Source organism: Oreochromis aureus, linkage group 2 (assembly GCF_013358895.1).
Source record: "Oreochromis aureus strain Israel breed Guangdong linkage group 2, ZZ_aureus, whole genome shotgun sequence".
NCBI lineage: Eukaryota > Metazoa > Chordata > Actinopteri > Cichliformes > Cichlidae > Oreochromis > Oreochromis aureus.
In genome coordinates, this window is record NC_052943.1 from 13180549 (window position 1) to 13207778 (window position 27230).

A 27230-nucleotide genomic window follows, 5' to 3' on the forward strand; every position below is an offset into this window, starting at 1 on the left:
GACATGGGGTGAGGCAGAGGTCAAACCCTTGAATGATAGCACAAAACACACACATGCAAGATCCATCACTAAAAAACAAATGCAGTTTTGCACCACTATGTAAGCATGTTTGCATACGGAAGGTGTATATATAAGAAAGACATGTGAAGAACAGCAGGCAGCTCATGACTCTTTCCACCAGCTACGTCTTTCTTCTGATAATATATCTTCTCCTGTCCGTCTCCCGCCATCGACTTCCTTCCCAGTCTCCTCTTTTTCTGACATTGTTTTTCAGGCACACAAAGTGTGTCATTAGTAGATATCTGATAGCAAATTTAGTGTTACAGACAACACACACAACCAATGTGGCATCTCATGTGACATCCAATGAGCTCACAGCATCACCAATTAGGTGCTCGATGTCAAGCTCACTCATTATACTCTGCTGCTGCCTGCCCTGTTGCTAGTGGTGAATGTCATGCTCGTTAGTCAAACTTTTAAAAAGCGTGTTTCAGGACATGGATTGAGCGTACCAAACTTTCATTTCAACCACCAGTGAGCTGTGCGATCAAACTACGAAGGAACTGCCAGCCTCACAGCTCTGACTGTTTGGGTGGGGAGATCGGCTAAAATTTATGGCCTTAGTCTCGATATATACCTTCCATAAATTCTTAACCACATAATTTATAACAAAAAATTTTGTCTTTATTTTTTCAAATAGAGGTGAAACTATTTCTTCTATGTTACTCTGCACATACAGCAGTATAAAGGCTAAGCATTTATTCTTGCTGTTTTAAAGCATGCTTGTTGCAAATGGAAACCAAATTGATGGCAGGGAGACATTAAATTCAGATATATATTTCTATCAACCAAAGACAAGACAAAGGGAGCTATAAATGTAAAGACTTGGGGTCACAGTTGCACAGGATAGATTAAATATATTTCTATAACTCCGGCTCTTAATTGCTCAACAGTTGCAAAAATGTTCATTTTCTCTCTTCCCTACAATCAGATGAGGGTATCTCACAGTATCTCGCGTGTGTACAGTAAACATAAAGCTAAGATAATGTTGGCGTTAATGTCAAGAGTAAAATCAGAATAGCGCTAAACCACTGGGAACAAGTTTTTTTCTTTTTCTTTTCTTACTTTTTTCTTTGCTTTTTTTGGTGCTAATCCATTGAGAGCTGGACCGTTGATCAGCCGACATCATTATCCCAAAAGCAGTGACTTTCAGCAACTCTGCGGTGTTGCCTACTCGGCTCCAAAGATTTGATGTGAACAGTACTGACCATTTATCCACTCCCCTACCACCTACACCATCCTAATTAGGAATTCTGGTGTGTGGACATTTGTTTTTGGGCTCCTCTTGTGTTATTTTCCTGGCAGTAAAATAGTTATAGGAGTATGGCGATCTGTTCAGCTGAAGGAAATACTAGTCGGCTTCCTCTGCTCAGAAGGGGAATCAGCCTAAATGAAACGACACATTTTTAGGTACTGAATTAATTACTTTAAGTTACTTGGTATGAACACTGAAGTGTTTGCATGTATGTGAAGTGCTTGTTTTTACACTCTTCCCTCTGAAGGAGTGCTCCTCATTGTGGTAGCTTGCAGCACCCAGGGTGTGCACAGATGTACAGCCATTTCAGCAAAGATGAAAGATACATTATATGTACTGCCAGTGATGTTTTAGAGGTCAGTTGCTGTTTTGGGAAACACAGTGTCAGACCCAGGCAACCTATATAAGGGTTATCAAGCCCCAACATGCACCTCGGCAGCATTAGTGCACCCCTCTTTAGCTACTGCCATCTAAAAGCTATCTCTGCTGCTGTCCTTGTTCTCCTAATGACTGTTTTTGTTTTCAAAGGCTCAAACGCTGCCCAGCAGTTTGTAGACTCCATAGCAAAAGTGACCTGTGGACCTTGTGCAGACGTCAATGGGACAGCAGTATGCTTGCCAAACCTCTTTTCAGCATTCATACATTATTTATGATCAAGGCTTCATGAAAGTTATGCTTTTTAGTCATAACACCAACACAAATGACCATCTCCCAGGCCCTAATCCCCCCCTCCCTTTTCAGTTAGGTAATATCCTAAATAGCTTGTTTTTCTTATTTATTTAATTTTATGATCTCTTTGTCAAATGTAAGTTTTTGTTCCTTTCTGCCTTTTATGTTGTGATGGAAGTAGTGTGGAAGGTTGGTGGTTTGATCTCTGACTCCTGCAGTCCATTTATTGTGTGTGTGAATGCAGCTTGTAGTGGGGTTGTCAGTAAGAGTGGAAAAGGGCAATATACTGTAAATATCAGTCCATTTACTGGCTGCCCTTGGCAATGTCTTGCCCACCATATGCCAGATAATGTGCCCAATTTGCAGCCAAATGATATGTTGTGATATGTTGAAAAGACAAGTTCTATTGTAAGGGTATTGTTTTTATTTTACACATCTTAAGACTTGTTAACTACACACTGCTCACTTTTTGTTCCCCAAACCCAATTAAGCTGAAGAACCTCCTGTAGAACCATGTTACTAGCACAGCTAAAAATCTAACCTATCACTAAAGCTCACTCATTAGCACTTTAAACACTGTTGGGACTGTGAAGCTGCCAGGCAACCAGCTAAGATGGCAAGAAGTTGCTCATCTCAGTGAGGGGTTGCTTCCTGTCTGGTCCCCTGCTGTTGCCTGTTCACAAGGGCACCTATGTTTCAGCTCACTGCTAACAGAGATGTTCATATCACAGCAGTTCTCAGGATCTACTGCAAGTCTTCTTCTACACAGGCTTTAGTTTGTTCATTTTATGTACCTTTAAAACATTCACACATCATCATCACCCTGTATTTACATAATAACTCTGATACCAGTGCTGTAAATATAACACTTGCATGATGTCTGGGTATGAAGTTCATTTAATTGGGCTTCTTCTATTAAATTATTCATGTTATCTGTTTTTGTGTCCTTTATCACTCATTTTTCTCACGCTCCAAGATCCATCACTTTACAGATTACAAAGTGGTTTGAGGTATTTAACAGAAAACTATGAGCCATGCCAATAAGTTCCAACACCAAAGCTTTATTGTTATCTGCACCATGAATGCAAGCCAGTGATTCAAAAGAAAGCGGGACAGTCAGATGCTTTTACTGTATTATTTGTAGTATAGTATAATCAGGTGGAGGCAATACTCAGCTCCAGCACATCCAAATTAACCTACTTTGTTTTATTATGTATTCATCAGCTTGACTTGCTCATTAAATCAAGTCCATGATCATTCCCGCCCCTTTAACCCTCGCTGCTCACCAGATCCAAAAAAGTTTGGTAATGATGAATTTCCTGAATCATGGTTACACATACTCTACTTTTTTCATCATCTGACACTTTGCTAAATGTAACTTGTGGTTTGCATTGATTTCTTGTGTTACTTTTGCTCACACAAAATTTCATCTTAGCAGGGAACTGGATGAAATAACTATTGCACAGAAAAAAAAAATCAATATTTCCACTTCCTACTTCTACTTGTTATCACTTAATGTTCCTGTACTGTGAATGAGTTAAGAAACTGAATCCCATTAACCTGACGCAGTTACAAATGTCTGCAAAATGGTAAAATATAAATGCAAACAGGTGGTAACAAATTTAAAAAAAACAAAACACTTAGCATAGCATAACCACTGTATCCCCTCATTCTTTAGTTCGGGTTTCCCCTTAGTCTGTTACTTATCTGGAGATGCCTTCTGAACTATCATTAAAGTATGCTGAGACCAAACTGTGTCTGAAATATGTCATTTGTTCTGCAAATACTGGAACACTGTAACACCTTTCACCTGCCCATTTTTCAGCATCAAACTCCACCACTGTAGCTCCTGCAATTTCAGTCAAACCTCTGTGCTCCAGTGAATCATACAGTAAATGTGCTATATAAGCAATACACACTATCAAAGCTGTAGGCACAGATGACTGTTTTACATTACATTAACATGCAACCTGGCAAATGATCCCTGAAAGACAGAATGTGAACAGCATGGTCGCCTTTGATGAGCTGTCAGATTAGGGATTATCAGGGAGCCCCATTAAAACTCACAGCACTGTTCCACTTTCTGCTCCCCTATCAGCTCTTTGCAAAACCTGTCAGAGAGATGGAGAGACTACCAAGAGCATCAGAAAGAGGGCAAAAAAAGGGGCTGATACGAGTGAGGGGGGGGTTAGAGCAAGGCAATTACAAAGAGGCAGGAGGAGAAAAGTGCAGCAACAGTAAAAGATTGCAGAGTGAAAAGGAGGGAAGGATTGCTGATAACTAGCATGTTATCGGTCTGGATTTACAGAGTTGTGTAGGTTATTCAGCACTCTGTGTCTTAAGCTTAAATAAATACAGTAACGGTCTCAAAGCTGGTACATTTCAACACTGCCCTCCACAGGCTGGAGTTTGAAGTTGATATTACTGGATCTTGAGAAAGGTGCGTGTATATATATATATATATATATATATACACACACACACACACACATATATATATGAAAAGCTGGGAAATATGAGTGAATTTTGCATACTGCAGTAATATTCAGCTCTACAACAGCTCTCTCTCAAGGACAAACTCTTTAATGTGACAAATATTCATAGTGTTCACTGACCTAAGCTGACTTCAACTCCAACTACTACATACTTCTGGATTCAATTTAAACACCTTGACTGGAACAGGCGAAAAGTAGTTCGCAACACTGCTGGCCAAAGGTAAACTGCTGGAATGGAAAAACTGTCCTTGAGCCAAAGTTTTATTTTGTAGTGGGAAAAAGTCCAGACCTCATTTTAACCATTTAACTGAAGGTTCAACACAAGACTGAGAGAGTAAGATATTTTGTATATAGACACTATTCTACTAAAGAAAAGTTTATAATGTTATATTACATTCTGTTATCAGTCATTTAAAAGGTGTTTGTCGTGATTGTGCTTAATATAGAGAAATATGTGCACAATTGTGTGCCTCCCATCACTCTATCTAGTGTTTATTTACCTGTCATAACTTAGCTGAACGGCTGCCATCTTGGGTAAAAAATAAAAGATGTGGGGAATGTGAAGAAAGTCTCTGTCTCTTCGTGGAGGCTGAAATCACAGGTACGACTTCCCTCACTAGTCTTGCGCCATATCAGAAGAAGACTTTCTTCTTCTTCTTCGTCTTTTTTAACTAAAAAAATTCTAAGAGTTAAAAACTTTATATCCCCAAAGGATTAACAAAAACCACGCCAGTGGTTAGTGATTAATATGACTTGAACCGTTTACACCTTAAAACAATGTTTTACTGCCCCCTAGTGGGTTAGGATTATAATCGCATTTGACGCTCACATCAGCCTGTCAGCCTCTGCTAGTGACAATCAGCACAGTAGCGAGTATATCTTTGCACTGCCATAATTTCAACAGCGATGACAGTGCTCAAGAAGGAATTGTCTGATCTCTAATTTGCTTGAAATTAGTTGCAAATGAGCCTGCCAAGACCGCAATAGATGTCAGAATTACTGTTTTTCAATTATCACCTTCATTACTTTGCCATCAACTGCTCATTCATTATGTATTCTGACAGAGTTGAGCTGCTCAGCCATGTCTATCATCCTGCAGTCAGACTGATACAGAGCCAAGCTTCAACAGCATGGAACAGCCCCCTGATCTCAGGCCCAGTGATACTGTCTACACCAGCAGTCAGTGTGGAGAGATACTGAAAAGCCCACAGTGCATTTGTAATTTACCGCCTATTTTACGCCATCCTAAATAAACTAAAGAGCCTTTTATGTCCAACTGTGCTGTCCCTGAAACTAATCACTTTAAAATAATTCACCCATATTTAGAAATCCTTGATGGATTTAGCTCTGTGGGGAATATTTAAAGAGCTACGGTTTGTTTATGTACTGAAATAATTCTTTTATAAAATGTGTGTTTAGACTTTGTGTCTTTTCATTTGTATGGGTCTACTGATTCATTAGACGTTTCCTTTTATGTGAATGACAGGATCGTGTCCAGATGCTCCTCCAACGCCATTCCACATGCAAAAGCCATATGACAATATAATTTAACATTACAAGGACAATTTCATTTACATTTTGTACAAATATCATAAGTAATATCTAGGTCTTGAATTAAAAAAATGTGATGTCAACAGATAAGTGGTTGTGTATTTGATTTAATGGTGCTTCCTTTAGTAAAGTGAATGATGTCATGTGCAGCGTGACACCATGTAATTTGATCATTCCAAAGCTTAGAAATGAACTACATCTCCAGTCAAGCTTAAGTTCTGTGCCTACAGTTTATTAGTGGAGACTTAAAAAAAAACAACCACAATTACTCTTAATCTTAAAGTCCCCAACACAATTATATGAGAGGATGAATAGGACTGGAAGGTGCTAACTGAGGTTTAATGTACTTGTACTTTATGTACTGTAAGTATTTCTATGACATGTTGCTTTCTGCTTTTACTCCACTATATTTTAGATACAATTATTGCACTTTGCAATTCATATTATTAATTTTAAAGCTTTAGTCACTTACAGTGGTTTCATAGTGTAGTAGCTGACACCTGCATAATAAAAGAAAGCTTCCTGGTGCACGACCAAGAGGACACACAAATCTGCGAGGAGTTATGCCAGGAAGGACAACCAGCTTAAAAATTTGTGCCAAATCCAACACGTGGTGACCTCTTGTGAGCAAATAAGTACTTCCTATTTTGCAGATAAACTGGATCATTATATTAAGTAATTAAAATGATCAACATCTGCAATATTAACAAAAAACACAGAATAATAATACTGTACCATGCATATAATTCTGAAAAGCATCTTTCCACATAATGTGTACTTTGAGTAATTTAAATATATCTGGAATTCCTGATTTAATAATCTTTATTTATTTGTATTTTTTTTTCATGTGGGCACACCTTGTTATATTCTTGGTCCCCTGGAAATGCCCCGGTGAATGAATGACAGAATTACAAGCTAAAAAAACAAAAGAATGAGAAAAACGTAATGTGTCAATAATGCTTCGTGCCTTTGTTGAGGGCACACAAGCACACCCATGAATGTGACTCAGAGATACACATCTAGTTAAAAGAAAGGCAGTCACGCTGAATTTATAAGGGTTTTTTTTTCAGGTTTGGGATATTTTTTTTCATACTTAAAACAATTTAACACTGATAGTTAGTGTGTATTATTCACAGTATCATCTAAGGAAATACAGCCCTGAAGCTTTGATGTCAAGTCTTCAAGATCCACTGTAAATATGTCTCCCAAGCACATAAGTTGCACTAGTTAATATGACATCCAAGTTATAGTACCAACCACAGTGATACCTCTAATAAAACCTTCATCCGCAAAGTGTCTTTACAGGCAACACTTATTATAACAGGAGTTGTGTGTTTGTGCTTTTGATTGGTTTGTCCATCAGGAGTCCTAAAGGAGCCACAGTGGAGGATCATTAATTTGACGTGCTTCTTGCTGTCACAGGCCATAACTAATGAGTCATATTTCCAAACAGGTTGCTGAGGCTTCTCCATTTCAAAATGCAATGTTTGGAACACTTCTCCATTTGTGCACCAGACTTTACCAACGTGTAATTTGGTAACTTTACACACGTTCCAGAAAAGTCTTAGCATTTTTCAGTGTGAAGCAGTCTGTTAATCAGTCAAGCAGTGCTGTCCTATTAGTTCCTATGGGAATTCGCAGCATATCATTTACCCTCACCACTAACCCAATCCATCCTTTTTTGCATAAATGAGATACATGACTCCGGTTTGAAATCACTCCGTGGTCACGGGGCTATGGTTCTGTCTGAAAATTCACACTCCAGACTGAAGTATAGGAGTACAGGAATGAGTTTAAAAGGTTATTCTGCAACTTTAAATTGGCCATGGAGAAACCTGGTGGTCGGTGTGACACCAGATAATGGCAGTATTAATAAGGAAGAGGAGAAATATCTCCATTGTTCTTTACAACCTACTGACTGTCTGCACTCCCGCAGATAGGGCTCAAAGAGAACAAAGAGGAAATACAATATGAGATATTCATCCACATCTGCCAATAATGGAAAAAAACAAAAAACAAATTATAAATGATATTTTCTAACATAAGGCCCTTTTGTTTATTTAGGACTACAATTGCAACTAATTTCTATTCATTAAATGCAGCTGCCCTGTCTGCACCTTTAACAATTAATCTTAATGTTTTCATTAAAATGTCACTACAGTCAACGAAGAAAGGAAGACTTGCGCTCCCTCCTGACTTCACTTACTCATAATCTGTCAGGATTTTGAAGGGTTTAGTTGTGTTGTTTCAGAGTACGTTAAGCAGATCCCAGGGGTTAAAGAAATTAAAAAGCGAAGCTACAACAGGCCTGAAGGCTGTAGTGTTTTGTTTTTCTCTGCTGTAGGAGAACAGAGGAAATCTGCTCACCACCCTAGGTGCATGTTGTTTTGTTTTCTTCCTCTGGGTCAGTACAGTTCTTCAGAACCTGGATGCTGTACACGCACTGCCCCAGCTGAATGGATGATCTGGGGTTGTTCATTCATTATCCATGCTCTCTCTAGCTCAGAGAACAAATTCTTTGGGGAACACCTGGATTGGTGTCTTGGAATATCAATACGGACTACAAATTACTCAACGTTAACTTTGAAAAGTGCCTTCCAGCAAAGTTTGCATCTCTTAGGCCCCCTGCTGCTTATAGTACATAAAAGATGGATGTTGCCAACATGATATCATTGCATTGATTTATGCAATACAGTGAATCTTTGATGATACAAGACAACCTCTCCATTTTCTATGTCCACATCTAAACACAGAAACCGAGTCTCTGCAAACATCTACCCTGGAAGGAGTTTCTCTAAAACTCCTGTTCTCAATGACCTTGTCATGCATTGTGAATTACAACCCAAAATGCAGACTCTAAAAAAACTGGCGGCCACTAGTGCTATCCCCCAGCCTCCTAGTTGTTACACGTATGGTGTGAATTTCAAAAACCTATGTCGCCTCGTTCTCTAGTTGTCGCATTCACAAAATTTTAAGAAAACTTGACCTCTGACCTTAATGTCAAGGTCAACAGAATTTGAACTCATCTCAGATTTTTAGTACATGCACTTATGGTATAACTTTAAAAATTCTAGCTGCCTTCCTTCTTGAGTTGTCGTATTCGCAAGATTTTCCGAATAGCAAGAAACAGAAATGCAGAAGTAGTAGGGAAACATGAGGAACACATTATAACGGATACACAAATAGTCTGACAAAGGGCGTTGGCAGGCCTATATATACACACAGATACAATGATGGCTAGACTTTTGACCAATCAGCGATCTCCTTCACTGTAGACTTGTAGGCTAATGACATCTAATAAAAACTGCAAAAAACAAGACACTAGAAATAAATGACAATCAAAATAAAACAGGACGCCACTAAACAGGGAATCAATAAGACTTGACAAGAAAGAGGATGACAGAGGCAAGACTAATAAATCATAGTATAAAGAATCCAATAACAATAACTGTAAATATACTGACTGAAACTAGAATCTAAAATATCAAGAAACCCATAATACTAGAATCAATACTGGTATACACAGAACTTCAAGTAAACTAGACATAAATCAGAAAACTACAAACAGTAACCTAACTGAGGAAGCGGTACAAGGAAACAATCCTGAAACCACAAACCTTCCTATATTTACATTAACCATGACCAACTTAAAATGCTGTTTACATATCTACAAAAGGCCAAAACACATGGAAAAGGCTGCATTTGCCAAAATACTCTTGCAGGTGTGGACAGGGTCTAAAACAGCCTTTCATAAGACGCTATAATCATGTTTATTTCCGATCTGAAATATGATCATTTTAACATGAGAGTCTATGGCTCCAAAGCCCCTATAGGGCCCCAAAGACTTTTGCAGCTTGCCCCAACTACAGTTGTTGGCACTCAAGCATTGGCTTCATTTGTTTTACAGTCAAATCTCTGCCCACCTTAAATTAAAAGCTGTTAATTCATGAAGCTAAAGACGAGATTTACTCATTTTAGCATAAAGAGTAGAAGCGGCTCTAACATTTATAAAACTTGGTATTTAGCCAGCACCTAAAGTATTCCTCAGGTAGATCTCTCCGTGAAAACAGTGATGCAAAAAAACCAAAACAAATTCCAAACTGGAAATATACTTAAACATTTATTTTTATATTTTAAAGAAAGGTATAAAAAATGTGACCAAATAATGCAAAAAGTAACTCCCAACAGAATTCATACAGAAACACAAACTCAACATTGGGGTAACCCTAACCCTAACCCTACAGCTTTGATGTTGTACAATGAGTTTCACAGTTTGTTGACTCTATTTGAGTTTATTAGACTTTCCCATTTGTTGTATCAGTGCCAAAGTCTTGTGGCAACAAGTTCCAGTTTTAAGTCCTTTGGGAGGACACAGTAACCTTTGTGCTTTATAGAATTATTATTTTCTCATTAACTTCAGTGTCAACAATGCTGAAAGCCGTATAATGAGAAGCTTTTAATCAAGTGTGTCGGAGGGATGGTTTGTGTTTGCTCATTCTTGTAGAAGCAGAATTGATTGAAAAGCTGTAAGATGGCATTTAGCTTCACTGGGAATCATCTAAATTGCCAGGAAAAAGGTCACACAACAAAAATAGCCTTTACTGATAGGTAAAATCAATTATATTAAGGCAACAGCAACATTGAGACAGACAAGTAGACTGTGTGAGTCAGTGTATAATTGTGGATTTAGCTACAGTTCTTTGGTTTAAAAAAAAGCATAGTACAAATAAGTAAAGAAGACAAGAAATGAAAATAATACATTTCAAAAATGGCTGTCGCTTTCTTTGACTGTATCACTGGGCTTCACTTCCTCTGTTCTGGAGCTCTGCCGAAACAAACACACATAACGTCAAATCAGGGATTTTTCTTAAGGGTAAAAATGACCTGAAATGTGCTCAAATAAAACATATCAGCAGGTTTTGAGCTCCTGCTTGGAATAATTTCAAAAGAGACTCATGCTGGAGATAGATTTTCAGTGCTACTTCTTTTAAAGAAAAGGTCTGAGATCTTCTGAAAAATATATTCGTGAATTCCTACTAAGAGGTAGTATACAGCTGACATCACTCATGCCTGGACATTAAATATGAAGCCAAACAGCAGCCAGTGAACCTACCTTGACATTAAAATTGGAAATAGTTTAAACCATATAAAGAATTAAGTGTTTTCCTAACCTGATACAGATATCAGATATCAACACAGATAAGATAAGAGCAGTAAGAAAGTAAATAGGTGTATTTCTGTTCTTTTTAACTGAAGCACTTATTCTTGAATCTAAACCCAGTTAACTTAAACAGGCTATTACTCTACCTTGGACTTGAATAACAGGTTGATGACACCCTTTGAGCGTCTGTCTGCTGTTCGGTCACACACAGACATGCTCTTACTGTCCCTCCTGGCTCTGGAGGACTCCACCTCCTCAGCCCCTCCTGCCACTGACAAGGACAGGCCTAGAGAGAAAGAGGGAGAGGAAAAAAAGAATGTAGTGTTTGTGTCCTCCTGATTACAATTTTACAGCAGATCTCGCACTGTAGCCAGGCGATTTTTTGTGACTAATTGGGCTCCCGCAGGTGTTCTGCCGATGACCTGTGTGCCCTAGCAACATTGGGGGCCTGTATCTTCAGTGAGGCAGTGCAGCTTGTAGTAGTGTATTAACACCGCAGTGAGTGCTGTCTCAGCTGATTCAGTGAAGGCAGGAGGCCAGCGAAGCATCAGTAAATTGTGGCCTGATTCACCAGTGCAAGGGTGTGTAAATACAACAATCAGATATAAACCAGATGCAACTATTACATACTTTTGAGAAAATACAACATTCAAACTGATTTGCTGCCTTATATCAGAGTGTGTCTTAAGGCAAGTTGTTACTGTGCATTCCCCAGCATTCCCTTTTTCTATTGCACACCATAGCATGCCAAGGTATTTCTCCTATCATGACCTTGCTTGTGCTCTTTTTTCTTTGAGTCAGCTTTCCAGAGCAGGAAAAATGCAGCACTTCCTCTTAGGTCATGATTTTTTGACTTTGTGCACCTCAGTCACAGTAATTCCATTACACCAGGTGGGTTTGTGTGTCACCTGTGATGGCAGGCAGGGATCTTGAGTTGGCATTGGTCAGCGCCACATTTACTTCATTTGGCTCAGACAAGTTGGTGTCACTGCGGAACTCCTGTTTCTTGGACAGCTAGAGGGAGACAAAGATCACAGAAAACTCAGACTACACTTCACAGAAACGGAGCGTTTTATTACTTAATCACGTCTTTACATGCAACCTTAACCTCTTTTCTGTCTTTGTACCTTTTTCTCACATTTTCCCCACATCCCTATCCATCATCACTAATTCTCACCCGTTTGCATTCCAGTGTACTGGTCCGTTCTCTTTCCTCAGTGATGAAGATCATGCTGCTCCTTTTCTTCTTCTTCTTACTCTTCCTCATTTTGACCTCTGCATCACCCACTGTCATCACACTCCCCTCCTCACCTATACTAACACTGCCACTGGAGCGTGGCAGGGTGGCAGAGCTCCAGGAGACTGGAGACTCAGGAGGAATGTCCCTGGGAGGAGGCAGGAAGGTTTAGATTAGACATTTAAAGGAAATCCAAGCTGATTATCATATTTGCGTGATGCTTTTTCATGAAGACTTCATCTATACAGTTTAAAATGAGTGTTATTTTGGGGTTCTTGTGACACAGTAGGGCTTCGAAAATGTGCATGTTACCTGTCTGCATGTGTCTTGGTTGGCGTCCCACACTCGGATCCCTGCAGTGAGGAAATCGAGATGACGGACTGACGAAATGATCGCAGCATGGAGCGTGGACGAGTAGACTTTCTGTCAACCATGTCCGGCTGGAGAGAGACAAATGTGAACAATATGTAGATTAGCCGAAAAAGATATTGTAGAAAGAACATCTCAAACAAAAAGAACAAGAAAAAGGTCAAACTGAGCCTAATCACTCTTAAAACGGTGTATCATCACTCTACTCCAGTTTTGTTTAATTTCTCCTGAAAGGCAGTGCCAATTTCAAGTTAATGACCACATTTGCCCCCGTTAAAACCATCCAAACCCTGTTCTGGTTGTAGAGAAATTTAAAAGGTACAAATCCCACATCAACACTCTTCTCACAGCGTTTTCTGAGTACTTTGATCTTTAAATTCACTTGGGTCAGCTAATTTGCAGCTTAATTAGCCCTACACTGCTCTACCACAGCAGCTCCATGTCCAGCTTTGCAGAAAAATAGATATTCTGGATTACGGAAGCATCATATTTTAGTAGAAAAGTTAGGATTTTCCTACATTTTTCTTTCAGCTTACCAACTCTCTCGCTCCGTACTCCTTCTCCACTTTCTTTTTCAGCTGTTTGAAACACTCCTCCATGCGCTCATGGAAAGGACGCAAGTCGTCTGTCACTCTCTTCCCATGGAGGGAGATTCCTCCACCTAATAATGGGATCTGGAAATAAAAATGTCATGGTGTCAGCAGAAAAACACACACACACACACACACACACACACACACACACACACACACACACACACACACACACACACACACACACACACACACACACATATATAAAAGTAATGACTATATATATTGTGTACATGTATTTGAGAATGTGTATTAAGTACCTGCCATGCGATGAGGTCCTTGAGGCGAAGCAGCTTCTCTCTGTCCTCCTGGTGCTGCTGGGTGTACTCTTCAGTAAAGAAGGCCTGATACAGAGGAAATATTATATAACACTCGTTTAAAAAATGATATAAGTCAGTTACTATTTCACCAGCTAGCAAAATGGTAACTTACTATCATCGTATGCAGGATATTAGAATACTGAATGGTGTGTGTGGAGGTACTTAAATGATAGCCAGATAAGTACATTTCATTTAATGTCATTTGGACTGCAGAAATTGACTTTGATTATATTCAGAGAGCCTCAGGAGGTGATAAAGAGTTTCTTCTTAATGGATTTAAGTTCATCATGAGAGACGAGTCTTGCATGAGAGCACTGTCTTAAGCTCTGATATCTGTTAAAGGACTTTGTTACGGTGAATCTTCGTCCTTTTTGCAACCCCTATTTGGCTGTACATGGTATGTGTTACAATAAATGGCAATAAAAATTCAATATATCAGCTTTATGCAGTGGTTCTCAAACTTCTTCTCTCTCAATCTGATTTAATGAAAAACAATGTGTATCTACAAGCACTTAATTGCTACATTTCAAATATTTAAAGACATCACAAAATTCACAGAAAACCAATTTTTTTGTCGGCATCCTAAGCTATGCATTTAAGTTCCATTACAGCGAGGTTTTCTAAAAGAACTAAAAGCAATAAAAAAAGTTTACTTAATATTTAATAAGAAACATCTGTAGAGATCAAACTCTTTTCCAGGCAATGTCTTTAAAGACTGCTTTGTTTCAGAGTCATGAAAGAAAAAGAAGACTCAAACAAATATGTGGATCGCTTTTGTTATATTTTGAACACATATCCATTTCCTTTTGTCTGCCACAAAATATCAAAATCTGGCTTTATGCTCACAGTAAATGTGACTGTGCTTATTACTTTTAGTTGGCAGGTGATGATAGCGAATTGTGACTTGAAAGTATTGAACACAAAAGGTATTTACTGAACTTAAATTTTGTATCAAACTAATAATAATAATTATGCAGGACTGATTCTTTTTTTTTCTTAACAAACACGTGTTTAATAAAACACATGCATCTCATCCAGTTCTCCAAGGTCTCCTGCAGGTACTAGCTTTTCATTTTAGAAATCCTGGTTTAAGCTAAAGTACTTTGTTTCCCCAAAAGGTTACCACAGCAGATGGATCTGTATGTTTGGCACATATTTTTATGCTGGATGTCCTTCCTGATGAAACCTTCCAATATAGCCAGGGTTGGGATCACGTCTAAGGCCACACTAGCTTGTGACCTCCTGAGGCTGGATCTTCTGTGTGTAAGGTGAAGGTGTTAACCACTACACACAATTTGTAGATGCAATTTTTTTTTGCCAGCTGTTGAGCCTCTGCCCCTCCTACTTCTGAGAAACTCACTAATAAACTCTTTTTAAGCTCAGTCATGTTACTGGCTTGTTGAAAATTAACCTAATTAGTTGCAAAATAATCCTCCATCTGTTTCAGGGTCTGTTTCTGTTTACTCTTCCAGCCCTTTGTTCCCACCGCTCCAAAGTTTTTGAGATGTGTTATTGCCATTAAGTTCAAAATGAGTTAATTTTTAAAAATTAAATAACAAAAGGTCTTAGTTGAGTTTTCAGAATCACGGCTTTCCGCTTTTTTTTTTTTTTTTTTTTTTTTAATTTTATACAGCGTCCCAACCTTTTTGGAACTGGGTTTGTAATATTAGTGATGATCTTTGAAAGTTTACCTTTTCATATTTTGCAAAGCCACCCATGACAGCTGGGTCAACGATGCCGTTGAGCAGCATGGAGAGAGGGTTGATGGGAAGGCTCCAGTCAGACTGGTATTGGTTAATCATCGTCAAAATCTTCTCATTTGTTGACTCCATGGTCTCTATGGCATTCTCCAAAGGAGACAAGGTAGTCTGGAAAGGGAGGCAGACACACAGAAAGAGCAGAAGAAAAAAGAATGAAGGTGGATGGATGGATGGAGAGTTTTCAGATTGGATGTGGGAGACGTATAATAAAACCTTTAAAAATTAAACACAAAAAAACCCTGTAATCAGTGGTGTTGAAGTGTGAAACGCATTGCACTGGAGATAATAACTTACAGCAAACATACAGGTCAAACATGGAGAACAAACATGGCCCTGTAGACTTACATGCTTCATGTCAGTTGCCTCAAACCAGCGCAGGATCCCAGGCAGCTTATAGACAGTGGTAAAGGTTGTGCGCTCAATCCACATGGACTAAAAAAAAAAAAGTATAAAAACAGAGAAGCTGTCAGATAAATCTGTACCACTTATGAATACTCTGATATCATATCTTGCATTGAAGCCTGAAATCTTAACAGACGCTTGCTGCACAATCTCATTTATTCTAATCTAATCATACACCACAGTAATACCTGAATCTGATGCTGCATCTCAAGAGCTCATCTGAAAACTTTAAACACAAGCCTCAGCATATCAAAAATCCTGCCTTTGAATAAAATCCTATTATTTTATATATTAGAAACTCACAGTTTCAGACTGATAACAGTTCTAGTACAAAAGCCCCTGAAATGCTTTCATGGTCCCTGTGGTCACACATTTCATTTTAAAGACATAACTCACAGCAAACTCATTGTTTGGGTCCACGGGTCCTTTCCTCACAGGTCTGGAATAGTGAAAGCGCTGCACATAGTTGGACTTATAGAAGCTGAAGAGGAAAGAAATGAGTCAAACAAAGACAACAGACAAAATCATGCAAAAGGAGGCACAATATACATTAGGTGTACATATTTAAAACCTCCAGTTCATTTTTAAGCACTAGCTTGAATGGCACTAACTTGATGATCTGGTCAGGAACGGGTTTGTTCTTCAGGCGAGGAGGGATTTCGAGGACTGGCTGGACTGTGAAACACTGGATATCTGTTTCAGACTGCTCGGAAATAAACATGAGGGACAGATTCTCAGTATCGCTGTGAGTTTACAAACTGATAGTGGAGGGATGTGTTCATACAGAAGTGCATCAAAAGGAACAGGACAAGTAAACTAAAATGAAATGTTAGTTTGATACACAGAGATCTGATGGCTGGTTAAGATTTACTGTGGTTCTGGGTAAAAAGGTCCCTGGATATTTAGTACTTTCAAATGTGTTCAGTGACCCAAATACTTAATCCCGAAGGTGCTGCATGTGAATATTTTATGACTTCTATGCTAGTGTGCTGGTGAACACTGTAGACCATGCAGAATATTAAAATTTTCTATGTTCAATATGCATCTACATATGACTGTAAATGAATGAGTGTGTTATGCTGCTTGAAGGATACACTGAAGTGGAGAGTTCTTGATATCGTCCCCTGGCATGGTGGTTGTGTTGAGACGCACAGCGCTGGGGAACTGGCTCATCAGCTGGTTCTGGAAGTCCTCTCTGCGCTCATACTCCTTACCACGGTGGATAAACACCTTGTTCTGAAGCCAGGGGAAATAAACCAGTGTTAATACCGATAATAAAGATTAAGACCCAGCTTATCTTCACAGGAAAGTTCTTTGCCTATTTAAACTCCCTTAAATAGGGCAGAGACACTGAAATTCTCTCAAAGACTCAAAAGTTGTACCTGACCACCTTTGACTGCCCTCTTATAAGCTGAGTACTGACTTTGTCTTACTCATTACCACAGCAGATTAACACACATGATGAAGGCAGAAGCAATAATCATTGCAAAATTTTATTTCTGCAACCTGTTGCAATCAACACATCCAAAATGTTTCCGGAGGGTATCGTATGTCCCACTCTGCTAGATACCTGCTGGTGCGTTTTAAAAAAAACTGTAAAGAGCTAAGCTTCACTGCCAATAACATTTTGTTTTTTTTGTTTTTTTTAATGGAAGACAGTTAGGATTTTGTAAACGGTGTGAATTCCTTAATATCTACTTTATGAGTGTTTCTGGTAATAATTTGAAGTATTCTCTAACTGAACTGCGACACACAGCAAAATACAAACCCTGAGGAATGGAGGGTAGCCCTGTCCATAGTAGCCCACTGCAAAGTAGTCTGGTTTAGGCCTCAAGATCTTCATAATATTTTCATAGAACTTGGCTTGTTTTTCCTGTAGAGAGACACAAGGAAACAGAGGATGTGTCCAAGGGAGACTTTCAGATGTGCACTGTGGGCAGTTTAATCAGCTCATGCCAGTGACAAAGCTACCCTCAGCAGAATGCCGGGCCTGCGAGGGTGATAGATGTGAAGGGGAAAAAAGCACACCCCATCCAAGGGCAATGTCTGTCATTTATATAACCACATAAATTCAGCATTAGCTGAGAGAGCTTCTGCTGCAGTCATATAAAGAGAGGGAGAGATTTTTCCATTGTTGGGAAATGTGTGATTCTCTTCGGGGAGTGGAAGGAGTTAGTTGAGCGAAGGGGAGATAGAGGAGAAGGTGGTGCTAAACCAAAAGTTAGTATATGGGAGAATCACTTCTTCTGTGGTGCAGAGGCAAGAGATGAAAAAAGCAGACGTGTGATTGAAACGACAAAGTGAGGGACGGGAGGAATTTGAAGTAGTTGAAGACTGCCAATGAAGAATCAGAATTTTGGGGTCATATATTTATGACACGCCATAAGCTCAAAAAAAAGCTTGATTTAAAGGAGTATTTGACATGCCGAGTAAGCTTTAAAAATAGCTGTTAATGTTTGAGGGTGCGGATGACGTAACAATATATTCAGAGGTTATATAAGAACTTATTACTGTGTGCAATTTAGAATATAGATATGGGATGCTGGACAGTTTACAAAGTTTACAAAGATTTTAATCATTTTTAAACTGTAATATGATATGCCAAGCACCAAAGTAAATTACTGGATGACAGTACATATTTATTATATTATAGGATGGCACTCCCTTAATCAAAGACGTGATAAATTCTCATTCTTTCTTTCAAACACCACCCTAAACCCCAAAAACATCTAAAACATCTATAAAAGGGAAAGGGGAAAAACATGCAATCATGAATGCTGCACAGAAGACACGAACCCCTGTGATTGTAATGCATTACCAGTCTCTTGCTGAGCAGCTCGTAGTCAAAGATCTCATTTTCGTACTGCTCTGCAAGTTCCTTACACAGAGTGATGGCCTCTTCCCACATCTAAGCACACAAAGGAAAGAAACAGAAGTGTCCTTCATTACACCATCTGCTAATAAATCGGGCACAGCTGTCGTGGTGGGAATTCATATCATGAAAATGTCTGTGTCCAAGTCTCTGTGGAGTGGAAGGAAGTCTCTATCTCAGCTTCAGAGAACATGAGACACTCGGGGAGAATACAAAATGAATGTGACACTAACATACAGCACAGTGATCATGTGTGGTTGAAGGATATCTGTTTTGATATCTCTGATATCCTCGAGTGAAGCAAATAAGAAAAAGAAGATAAAAGCGAACAACAACACAAGGATTTTCGTTAATGTAACTGAGCGCTAATTAGAACTCAATTAATCACTCAATATCATCACAGCTAAGCAAAATCTGACATCGTCTGAAACAATACCGACCTTGCCCTTGTCAAAGTAGTCAATGATTGTGTCGTAGAGAGTTTCTTTGAGCTGTCGCTGCGTTTGGGAGCCGTGGAACTCAAACTGACTGCACATGTCATCTGACCACTGCAACAGAGACAGAGAGAGAGGACAGAGATATGGAAGAAAAGACAAAGATAAAAACAAAATGAGATATTTCCGAAGGGAGGCCCAACTTGATATTGCTGAAACAAAAGAAAAACTTTGCCTTCAGGACTACTCTAATTTCTGCTGTGCCATTTATCACAGAGGAACAAAGGGAGAAGAAGTACTTAAAGCTTACAGTTTCATTGTTGTAATAAATCAATATTAGTCCTAAGCGGAGCATGTGCAAAAACAGCAGCACAGTGCCCATTTATTATATAAATGAGACAACTGTTTATCTTCTATTACATAAATTACACAGAATTAAATTTAGAAAAAAAAAACAGTACATCATGATTTTTAAAACTGTCTAATCTGCTTAGGATAGCAAAGATTATAGCATGCTGTGTGTTCCAGCCTGTTGTTTCCAGTAGTGTGACCGGAATGACAGGACTGACCCTGCAGATAAATGGAGATTATAAAAAATGTTAAATAGAGTTCAACTGCTTTGATGTAATGAGAGACGCAGAGGAGATGACGAGCAGGAGATGCTCAAATTCATGTGTCTCATAAAAGAGTTGAAGCGACACGAGAGGTCAAACAGACTCAGACTCATACACGCACATCCTCACACACCGGGCAAGTGCACGGCATCAATCACCATAGCGATGTAGCTGCAGTAGATGACGCAATGCCATAAACTAAACTCGGCGCTTCATCATTTGGAGGCCAGCGACGTAGCAACCGTTTATCAGCTAATGCAAAACTGTCTCATTTGTGGCAAGTGATTAAGAAGAACAAGACACTGGGGCCAGCATTAAACAACGATATGTGCCTCCATATGCGTGTGTGTGTGTGTTTGCCCCACCTTGAGCAGACGAGAGTGGAGCAGCAGTGTGTACGCTGCCTCTGTGTAGTTTTCACACTCCAGGTGAAGGTCCCTCAACTTGTAAAGGTACCTATGCACACACAAGTACAAGAAAAAAGAAAAGAAAGAAGGCGCACTCTTTAAACAAGAGAATTAAACCTTATTCCACTAGATGCCACTGTTGGGCAACCTGAAGACCTGCAAAGGAAGCATTAGCCCCTCTTCCTCTCTCTCTTTTCTCTCACTCTCTCACCCACAAACACACTGATAGATACCCTGAAATATGTACTAAGCAAAAGGTCATTTAACACGCACACACACAAAAGAGCACAATTTAGCATATGTCTTATAATGGTCTGACAGATGGTTGTAGGCCTATAATGTTTTATAGGCCTGACAAGGAGAAAAATGGGATTACTTCTTGTCACCTGGAGGACTGGCTTTTACTGCTACTGCTTTTAGTTTTGATCTGTTTTGTTGTATCTATATCTTGCATCTGTCAAGAGAAAATTTCTCCACATGGCCAGAGGCTGGACTTTGTTGCTAAACCATTGATGACAAAGCAGGAAAAGAAATGTTTTCTGGATGCTTTTAAATGAACAGTCCCATATCTGCTTGCAACGTAAGATGTTGGCTCACAGGACAACTGCTTATTTTGTCTGCCTAAATGTTGACAGTCTCACTTTCCTTGTTTTTTATTCTTTTTTTATGTCACACCTGCTATTTCCTTCCTCGCATTTTCAGATATAACAATTTTCAGGTGGGAAATTTATATGGCTGTAAGTTGTTTATGACAGCCTAGTCATTGGGTGTCAAATCAAACAGAAAAGGGAACAAAAACACAGAAAAGTTTCAGTCCCAAGTCATTCGCAACTTACATTAATTACTCAATCTGTTTGACTATTATTTTAGAGTCGTTTGTTCATCTCATTTGTTCTCTGGCATCCTGTTTTTCACTTTCTCTTGCTTCACTTTACCCGCACGTTTCAAAACTGAAAGGGTTTTGATGAGCCAAATTTAGCAGGAGGCATCTTTTTTATTCTTCTTTACTCTGTGTTGTCTGATACAAATAAGTAAGTTTCATCTTGTTGTTTGCACCTGGAATAGAACAATATAAGAAGTGTCCTATTTCCATAATACAGGTTATGGAAGGTTATGAGTGTATAGTAGTTTCTTCATGCTGTAAAAAAAAACCCCTGTAAAATATCAATAGGACATCAATGAGTAGGACATTTCTATCCTATTACAAAGGGAATGGATGGATTGCTCACATCTCCTACATGGTAGAATTGTTTAGCTGTCTCACATTCTTATGAGACAGCTACACAAAGAAAAAGTAATTACAGAAAGCTACAAGCTTCAGTGACTAGTATGTAGCACATATGGCGAATAGTACTACGTGTATGTATAGCATAATGAAACTTGGCGAAGGGAGCAGATGCAGTTTTCAACTTATTGCATTTAGAGAAAAAGACATTACTCATATGCACCAGAGATGCAAACATAAACAGCCAGGTGAGTCCAGTGCAGTTTGTTTTCATATTTTCTTTCATAGGATTCTGAAACGATGACAGAGTTTAAATCTGAAGCTTGATCATGTGCTTCATCAATGTGGCTGATTTGGGTTGTACGCAGCAGCACAAAGGGAATTTTAATTAGTTTTGGGTTTCATTATCTATTGTTATGTAAGCGCACCATTACATTGTGACTAATTATATAACACAGACATAAAATGTCTATTTGCATTAAAATATATTTGTTGGCTGACACCGATAAACCAGCCAGCTAAATGTTACTGTATTATCCACAGAGCTGACAAGGCAGTTCATCAACCACTGACTTTCACTCACATTCACACATACAGATAACTAATTTGTCTAAAAGCCATACTCAGAAGTGCACTGCGGGACCTGACTAGATCTGTACTTCCTCTCCTCCTCCCTTTCCTGTCTGTCCCGCTCATTCTCTCTCTCTCATACAAATGGTTCTGTCTCTCCCTGTCTCTCCACCTCTCCCTCCCTCACACTCATCATGTCTCTCTCCCTCCAGTCAGGCCGAGCTGATCCTGTGGATTTTGACATTAATTCAGTGGAACTCATATAATCCCTTGTCAGATTATAGAGCCACACACACACACACACACACACACACACACACACAGACGAACGCACGCACAGACATGCACAGCTTGCATACAACACAGACATGCACCATTTAAGTCAAATCCAGCAAGTAAATACCTGATATACATCGCTTCACGATTGATGTCCTTGTAAAAGTTCTGCAAAGACAGAAGGCGGGGTTGGTTAGTGTAGTTTTTGTGTATATGTGTGCCTGTGTTCACATGCATATGCATATTTAACTGATACAGGTTTTGAAACTCTATACTGTATATTCTACATTTATACTATACTATATTATACACCATAACATGCTATATCACACTACACTATCCAATAATATCTGCTATACTACTCTATGCTATACTTTACACTACACTACAACACTACACTATAACACAACACTATACCACATTATGCTACATTACACTATCCTATTTTATACTATACTACAGTACTATACTATAATACTGATTGCTTGTGCCTTAATGTGGGAGCGTGTGTGTTTTCAAGTGTGCTAGATAAACTGCACAAACTCCCAGTTTAATTAAGTTTAATGATATCTACAGTGAACAGAGGAGTGGAACGAACTGATGTAACCTCACCTCCCATCACTAGCACAGGCCAATACACACAACAGCACCAGCAGACACATACACATAATCACAAATGTGACAAATTACAGTCAATTTTTCCACAGTAGACCATCTAACCATTTTATATTGTCAAGGGTAAGATTTATTATTTATTGGAGAATGAATTTTAAATTTAGGGCGCTAACTTGTTTATATAGGCCACCCAGCAAGAAGACAAGTAAAGATTTGCAGCACTACACCTGTCTTTTAAATGCAACACAACTTACAGTAGAAGTACAGCTTTCTATGGATCTTTTATAGAGAACACCACAGCAAGTGATAGCTGTTTAAAATAATCTACACATATGTATGACTAGTATATTGTAGATATAGTGTACAGTATGTGTAACGAAAAAGAAAAATGAAACCACAATGATATACTGCAAACCTTTTGAGTGTACTTCTTAATATGTTCAAATAAGTTTGTTTTGTTTTGAGAGTTCATCTGCATGAAGGAGCAGAATAAATACGTGTGTGATTGTGCCTGTGTGCATAATTCCTTAGTGAAGTTAGCCTGGGGGGTACGGATAGGGGAGTGCATTAGTGGGCTTGTGGGCCGAGAGGATTTTTTTCAGCTGGCCAAACGAATGAAACAGAATAGCTAATGGGCAGCTGCCACAGGCTACAAACTAAACACTCCTGCCATGTACCAGCAGCCTCCACCTTGGGGGGGGGGAAATAAAGCGTTATTATACATTATTATTCAAACACAGACGCATCTATCTGTCAAATTATGATTTTTTTTTACATGTTTGCATCTTGGAAATGAAAGGAAAAGAAAGAGTTTTGCTGAGGAATCATACGATTTAATCTGCTGTGGAGAAGATCGTATGGTGGGTAGATGGCATCCATTACTAAACCTAAGAATACCGTGGGGGAGAATCTGATTAGGAGATCACATAAGAGAAAGGACGTGGAACAGACAGGAGCTGATGCAACCCAATGCAAACAGTAGGAGACCAGACAAGGAGATGAATCTTCGCCTTTAGATCAATCAGCACCCAAATTAAATGGGGAAAAAGAAAGAGAAAGGCTTTGGCACATAAGGCAAGAAATAAAATCAGTGTTTCATAATAAAATCTTCATTAGATTGGCTGCTTTGGATTCTATATAAAACAAAGTTTCACATTATATTAGTCTTTCAATTACTAATGGATTTATTGGTGTTGATGTGCATACATCTAAGATCAGCGACTCTTTGCTATGAGACACTACACCAACAAGGCACTGTATATTACAAGAATCACAAGGTAAGTAGGAATTAATGCTAATCCATGATGACACAAACATATCACACTTAGACACTAGAAAGCTTATGATGATGATGCTAACAAGACTTTCAAGCGCTGGCAACTTTGCCAGCTGATTTCAGAGAAGGTGGGACTTACCAGAAGATTGACTGTGCAGCTCATGCGGTTGTTGCGGCTGTCATCGCTCATCACGGTGCGGTAGTCAAGGAGACGAATGAGGAGCCCCTTCACCAAGGAGACAAAGTGCTGCACCTGTGGCCTCAGCGTGTGTTTCTCAGCAGCACAGTCCAGCAATCTGGCAGACATGCTTCCACAAGTTAATCATCAGAGACCTCTGAGAGGGTTTTACCTTGTTATTCAGGGTTATTCAGTTTGTCTATTAATGTATTGGTAGAAGACCAGAGCCAGGTGTGAAATGCTGCTCATGAGAGTTACCAGGAAATGCATTGTGTATAGTGAAAAAAACGGATAACTAATACTTACATGGTCTCCAGTAGCTGCATGTAGCGTTCATCTCCTCCACCACCCTCCACCTCATGGTCCAACTTCAGAATGATCTCATTCTCAAACTGCAGAATATTTTATTATTATTTTTTAAAGTGACTATTATATTCTATTGTATTCTATTCTTAATATACAAACATCTTTAGAAGGCAGACAGATAACAAATTACAAAGCTCTGGAGTGTCATCATATGCTCATTCTTTATTCTTTTTATCAATTGTTTTTCAGGCTTTCTCTTTCAGAGTAAACATCAAACAACTTTGCATCACTATCTACTGAGTCATCAGATTCCCTCTTCCTGCCTACCTAATGAGTGATCTTTGTTTGTCCTTTTGTATTTAAAACAAAGAATAAGTGTTTGCTTGGGTAACACCTCACAATAGTGCTGTGTGCATACACTCCAAGTAACAGGGCAAAATATTTTCTGTATCAGAACAAAAGGACATTTATCACTCAGAGCTTGATTAATAGCATAAAGAACAGCACTGAAAATGGGGAAAGCAAAGAGTGGGACAAAAGGTAGATGAAGAAGCAAAAGACGGGAGCAACAGAAGTGGAAATCAATTATGCATGCAAGCATAATTAAGGTGTCTCTTTTACTTTTATCTGCTGCATTACAGGAAATCAATGCGGGAGCACAATGTGTATGTGCCACAGTTATAGATTTTCTATTTGATCTGTTTTCCTTGTCTTTATTTTTAATTTTAGCATGTATTCACAGATACAAATGCAATTCAGTCTGTCTTCAGGTTGTTAATTTCACAATCCATTAATGCAATATATAAAATTTGATTAAGTTTATTTTGCATCACGATTACTTTTTAAATGGCCTGACTGTCTTTAGTTTAGTATGTATACTAATTGCTTGTGTTCCTATATGTGTGTACCTTGCTGAAGTTTCCAAAACGTGCATGTTCACAGGTGATCATGTCAAAGAAGATGGGAATAGTGGCCCTTCTCAGTTCTTCCTCAGGAATCAAAGTCATCTCCAGGATGGGACCCACCATGCCGGGGATGAAACAGATCTTATGACTGCCTGAAAAAACACAGATAGAAATAAACACACGTAATTGCTCGTATATGCAGACACAGCATTTTTCACTCACCCTCAGGTAACACTACAGGTCTCTGTCTGGCAAATACAAGAAGTATTTTTCTTCTACAGTAAGAGCTTTAGCTCTGTGGAGGATATAACCCTACTTTTCTGTACACGCCACAGAAAACTGTGATGTTTTTTAGTGCACTGATATATTCAGATTGATGTCTGTCAGTGTGAAACACTGCTGACTCATGAACCTTTCTATCCACAGTTTATGAAGAAGAAAAACTACACATTACAGTACAGTTCTTACCTAGTTTATACCAGATGTCACGGATTGCAAAGCCAATAAGCCTTCTCATATCTCCATATCTGGAATTCAGAGTGTGGGACAATAAGGAAGGAAAAATACACAAAAAGAGAAAAAAGAAGACATTAGAATATTAGTTTGGAAGCAGTGTCCTAATCAATACTGTTATTACTGAGTGGAAAAGATAATGCTCACCTACTCTTACTCAACTTGATCTAAATTAAATGCCTATCTACAGGTAACACACACTCTTAATAGGTAGTGGGAGTCTATACAGCAAACGAAGAATCCAAAATAGACCACAAATCAGTGGGGAGAGTAGGTGTGGTAAATTGGGAAATTAAATAGCTCTTCTCTCACTTGGCCAGAATCTTGTTCCTCTTGGTTGGTGAGAAATGCTGAAGCTGCAGGGACTCCTGGGTAATAAACGCAACTGCCAAGTGGAAGTAGTTATTCCACAACTAGACAGTGAGGAAGAGTGAGGAAGGGAGGGGATGCAGAGAAAGATACCGTTAAAGGGGATTCAGACACAATAAGAAGGATGGCATCAATATGAGACAAAGTTGGGAAATATTGCACATAAAAATACAGTTACCTGGACTTCAAAGTCATCGTTATTGAGGAACTTTTCTTTCATAGTGTCAGCATATGTATTGATGGCTCTTAGGAACACCCTAATGAACAGATATAAAAAAATAAATAAATAAATAAACAAGACAAGTCAATGAAGTAAACTTTGCTGTGGCTGTGTTTGATCAAGCTGAATGTTAAAAAAGGGGAATACGAATAAAAAAAGAATAAAAGGATGGGATTCTTTAAATAACCACAATGCAGTGTATTTTTTGTTTATCAAAGAATTCAGCTCTAGAGCTTAAAGCCGCAGCTTTAAACTGTTATTTCAGACAAAAAAATGCAATATCGCATTCAATTCAAATCTTCTGTCACAGTGATAGATCATGATCGCAAGTTAACAAAGTGTGCAGGTGTATCGGCGCGATATGGCCTTATGGATTTCTAAAGTTAAGTAGCAAAACTACTCTCAGGCTTCCTCTGCTTCAACACTGTCTATCTATCACCATTATACAGAGCCAAATGCCATTCCTTCTCATTCCCCCTCCTTCTTTCATTTTCTTTTAAGTAGGCTTTTCTTTCTATATCTGCACATCTTCATTCTAACCCCGGTCTGCAGACTCCTTATCAAACTGCCTTTTCCTG

At 38.8% G+C, this 27230-nt stretch overlaps 1 protein-coding gene across 1 annotated transcript in view; it reads right to left on the reverse strand.

Moving 5' to 3' along the window:
• Window positions 1-10131: 10131 nt before the first annotated feature.
• Window positions 10132-27230, reverse strand: part of LOC116335174 (dedicator of cytokinesis protein 2) — a 91568-nt gene continuing 74469 nt past the window's right edge. The window contains exons 29-51 of the mRNA XM_031758828.2: window positions 26611-26689; window positions 26376-26476; window positions 26019-26077; window positions 25554-25702; window positions 24646-24731; window positions 24301-24457; window positions 22398-22438; window positions 20158-20248; window positions 19185-19292; window positions 18691-18780; window positions 17641-17745; window positions 16967-17108; window positions 16484-16565; window positions 16269-16353; window positions 15816-15902; window positions 15402-15578; window positions 13651-13734; window positions 13334-13471; window positions 12741-12868; window positions 12369-12576; window positions 12100-12205; window positions 11338-11477; window positions 10132-10855 (exon numbers count right to left, since the gene is read on the reverse strand). Of these exons, the coding sequence (XP_031614688.1) occupies window positions 10793-10855; window positions 11338-11477; window positions 12100-12205; window positions 12369-12576; window positions 12741-12868; window positions 13334-13471; window positions 13651-13734; window positions 15402-15578; window positions 15816-15902; window positions 16269-16353; window positions 16484-16565; window positions 16967-17108; window positions 17641-17745; window positions 18691-18780; window positions 19185-19292; window positions 20158-20248; window positions 22398-22438; window positions 24301-24457; window positions 24646-24731; window positions 25554-25702; window positions 26019-26077; window positions 26376-26476; window positions 26611-26689 (2506 nt within the window). The 3' untranslated portion in view covers window positions 10132-10792. The remainder of the gene's footprint in view (window positions 10856-11337; window positions 11478-12099; window positions 12206-12368; window positions 12577-12740; window positions 12869-13333; window positions 13472-13650; window positions 13735-15401; window positions 15579-15815; window positions 15903-16268; window positions 16354-16483; window positions 16566-16966; window positions 17109-17640; window positions 17746-18690; window positions 18781-19184; window positions 19293-20157; window positions 20249-22397; window positions 22439-24300; window positions 24458-24645; window positions 24732-25553; window positions 25703-26018; window positions 26078-26375; window positions 26477-26610; window positions 26690-27230) is intronic.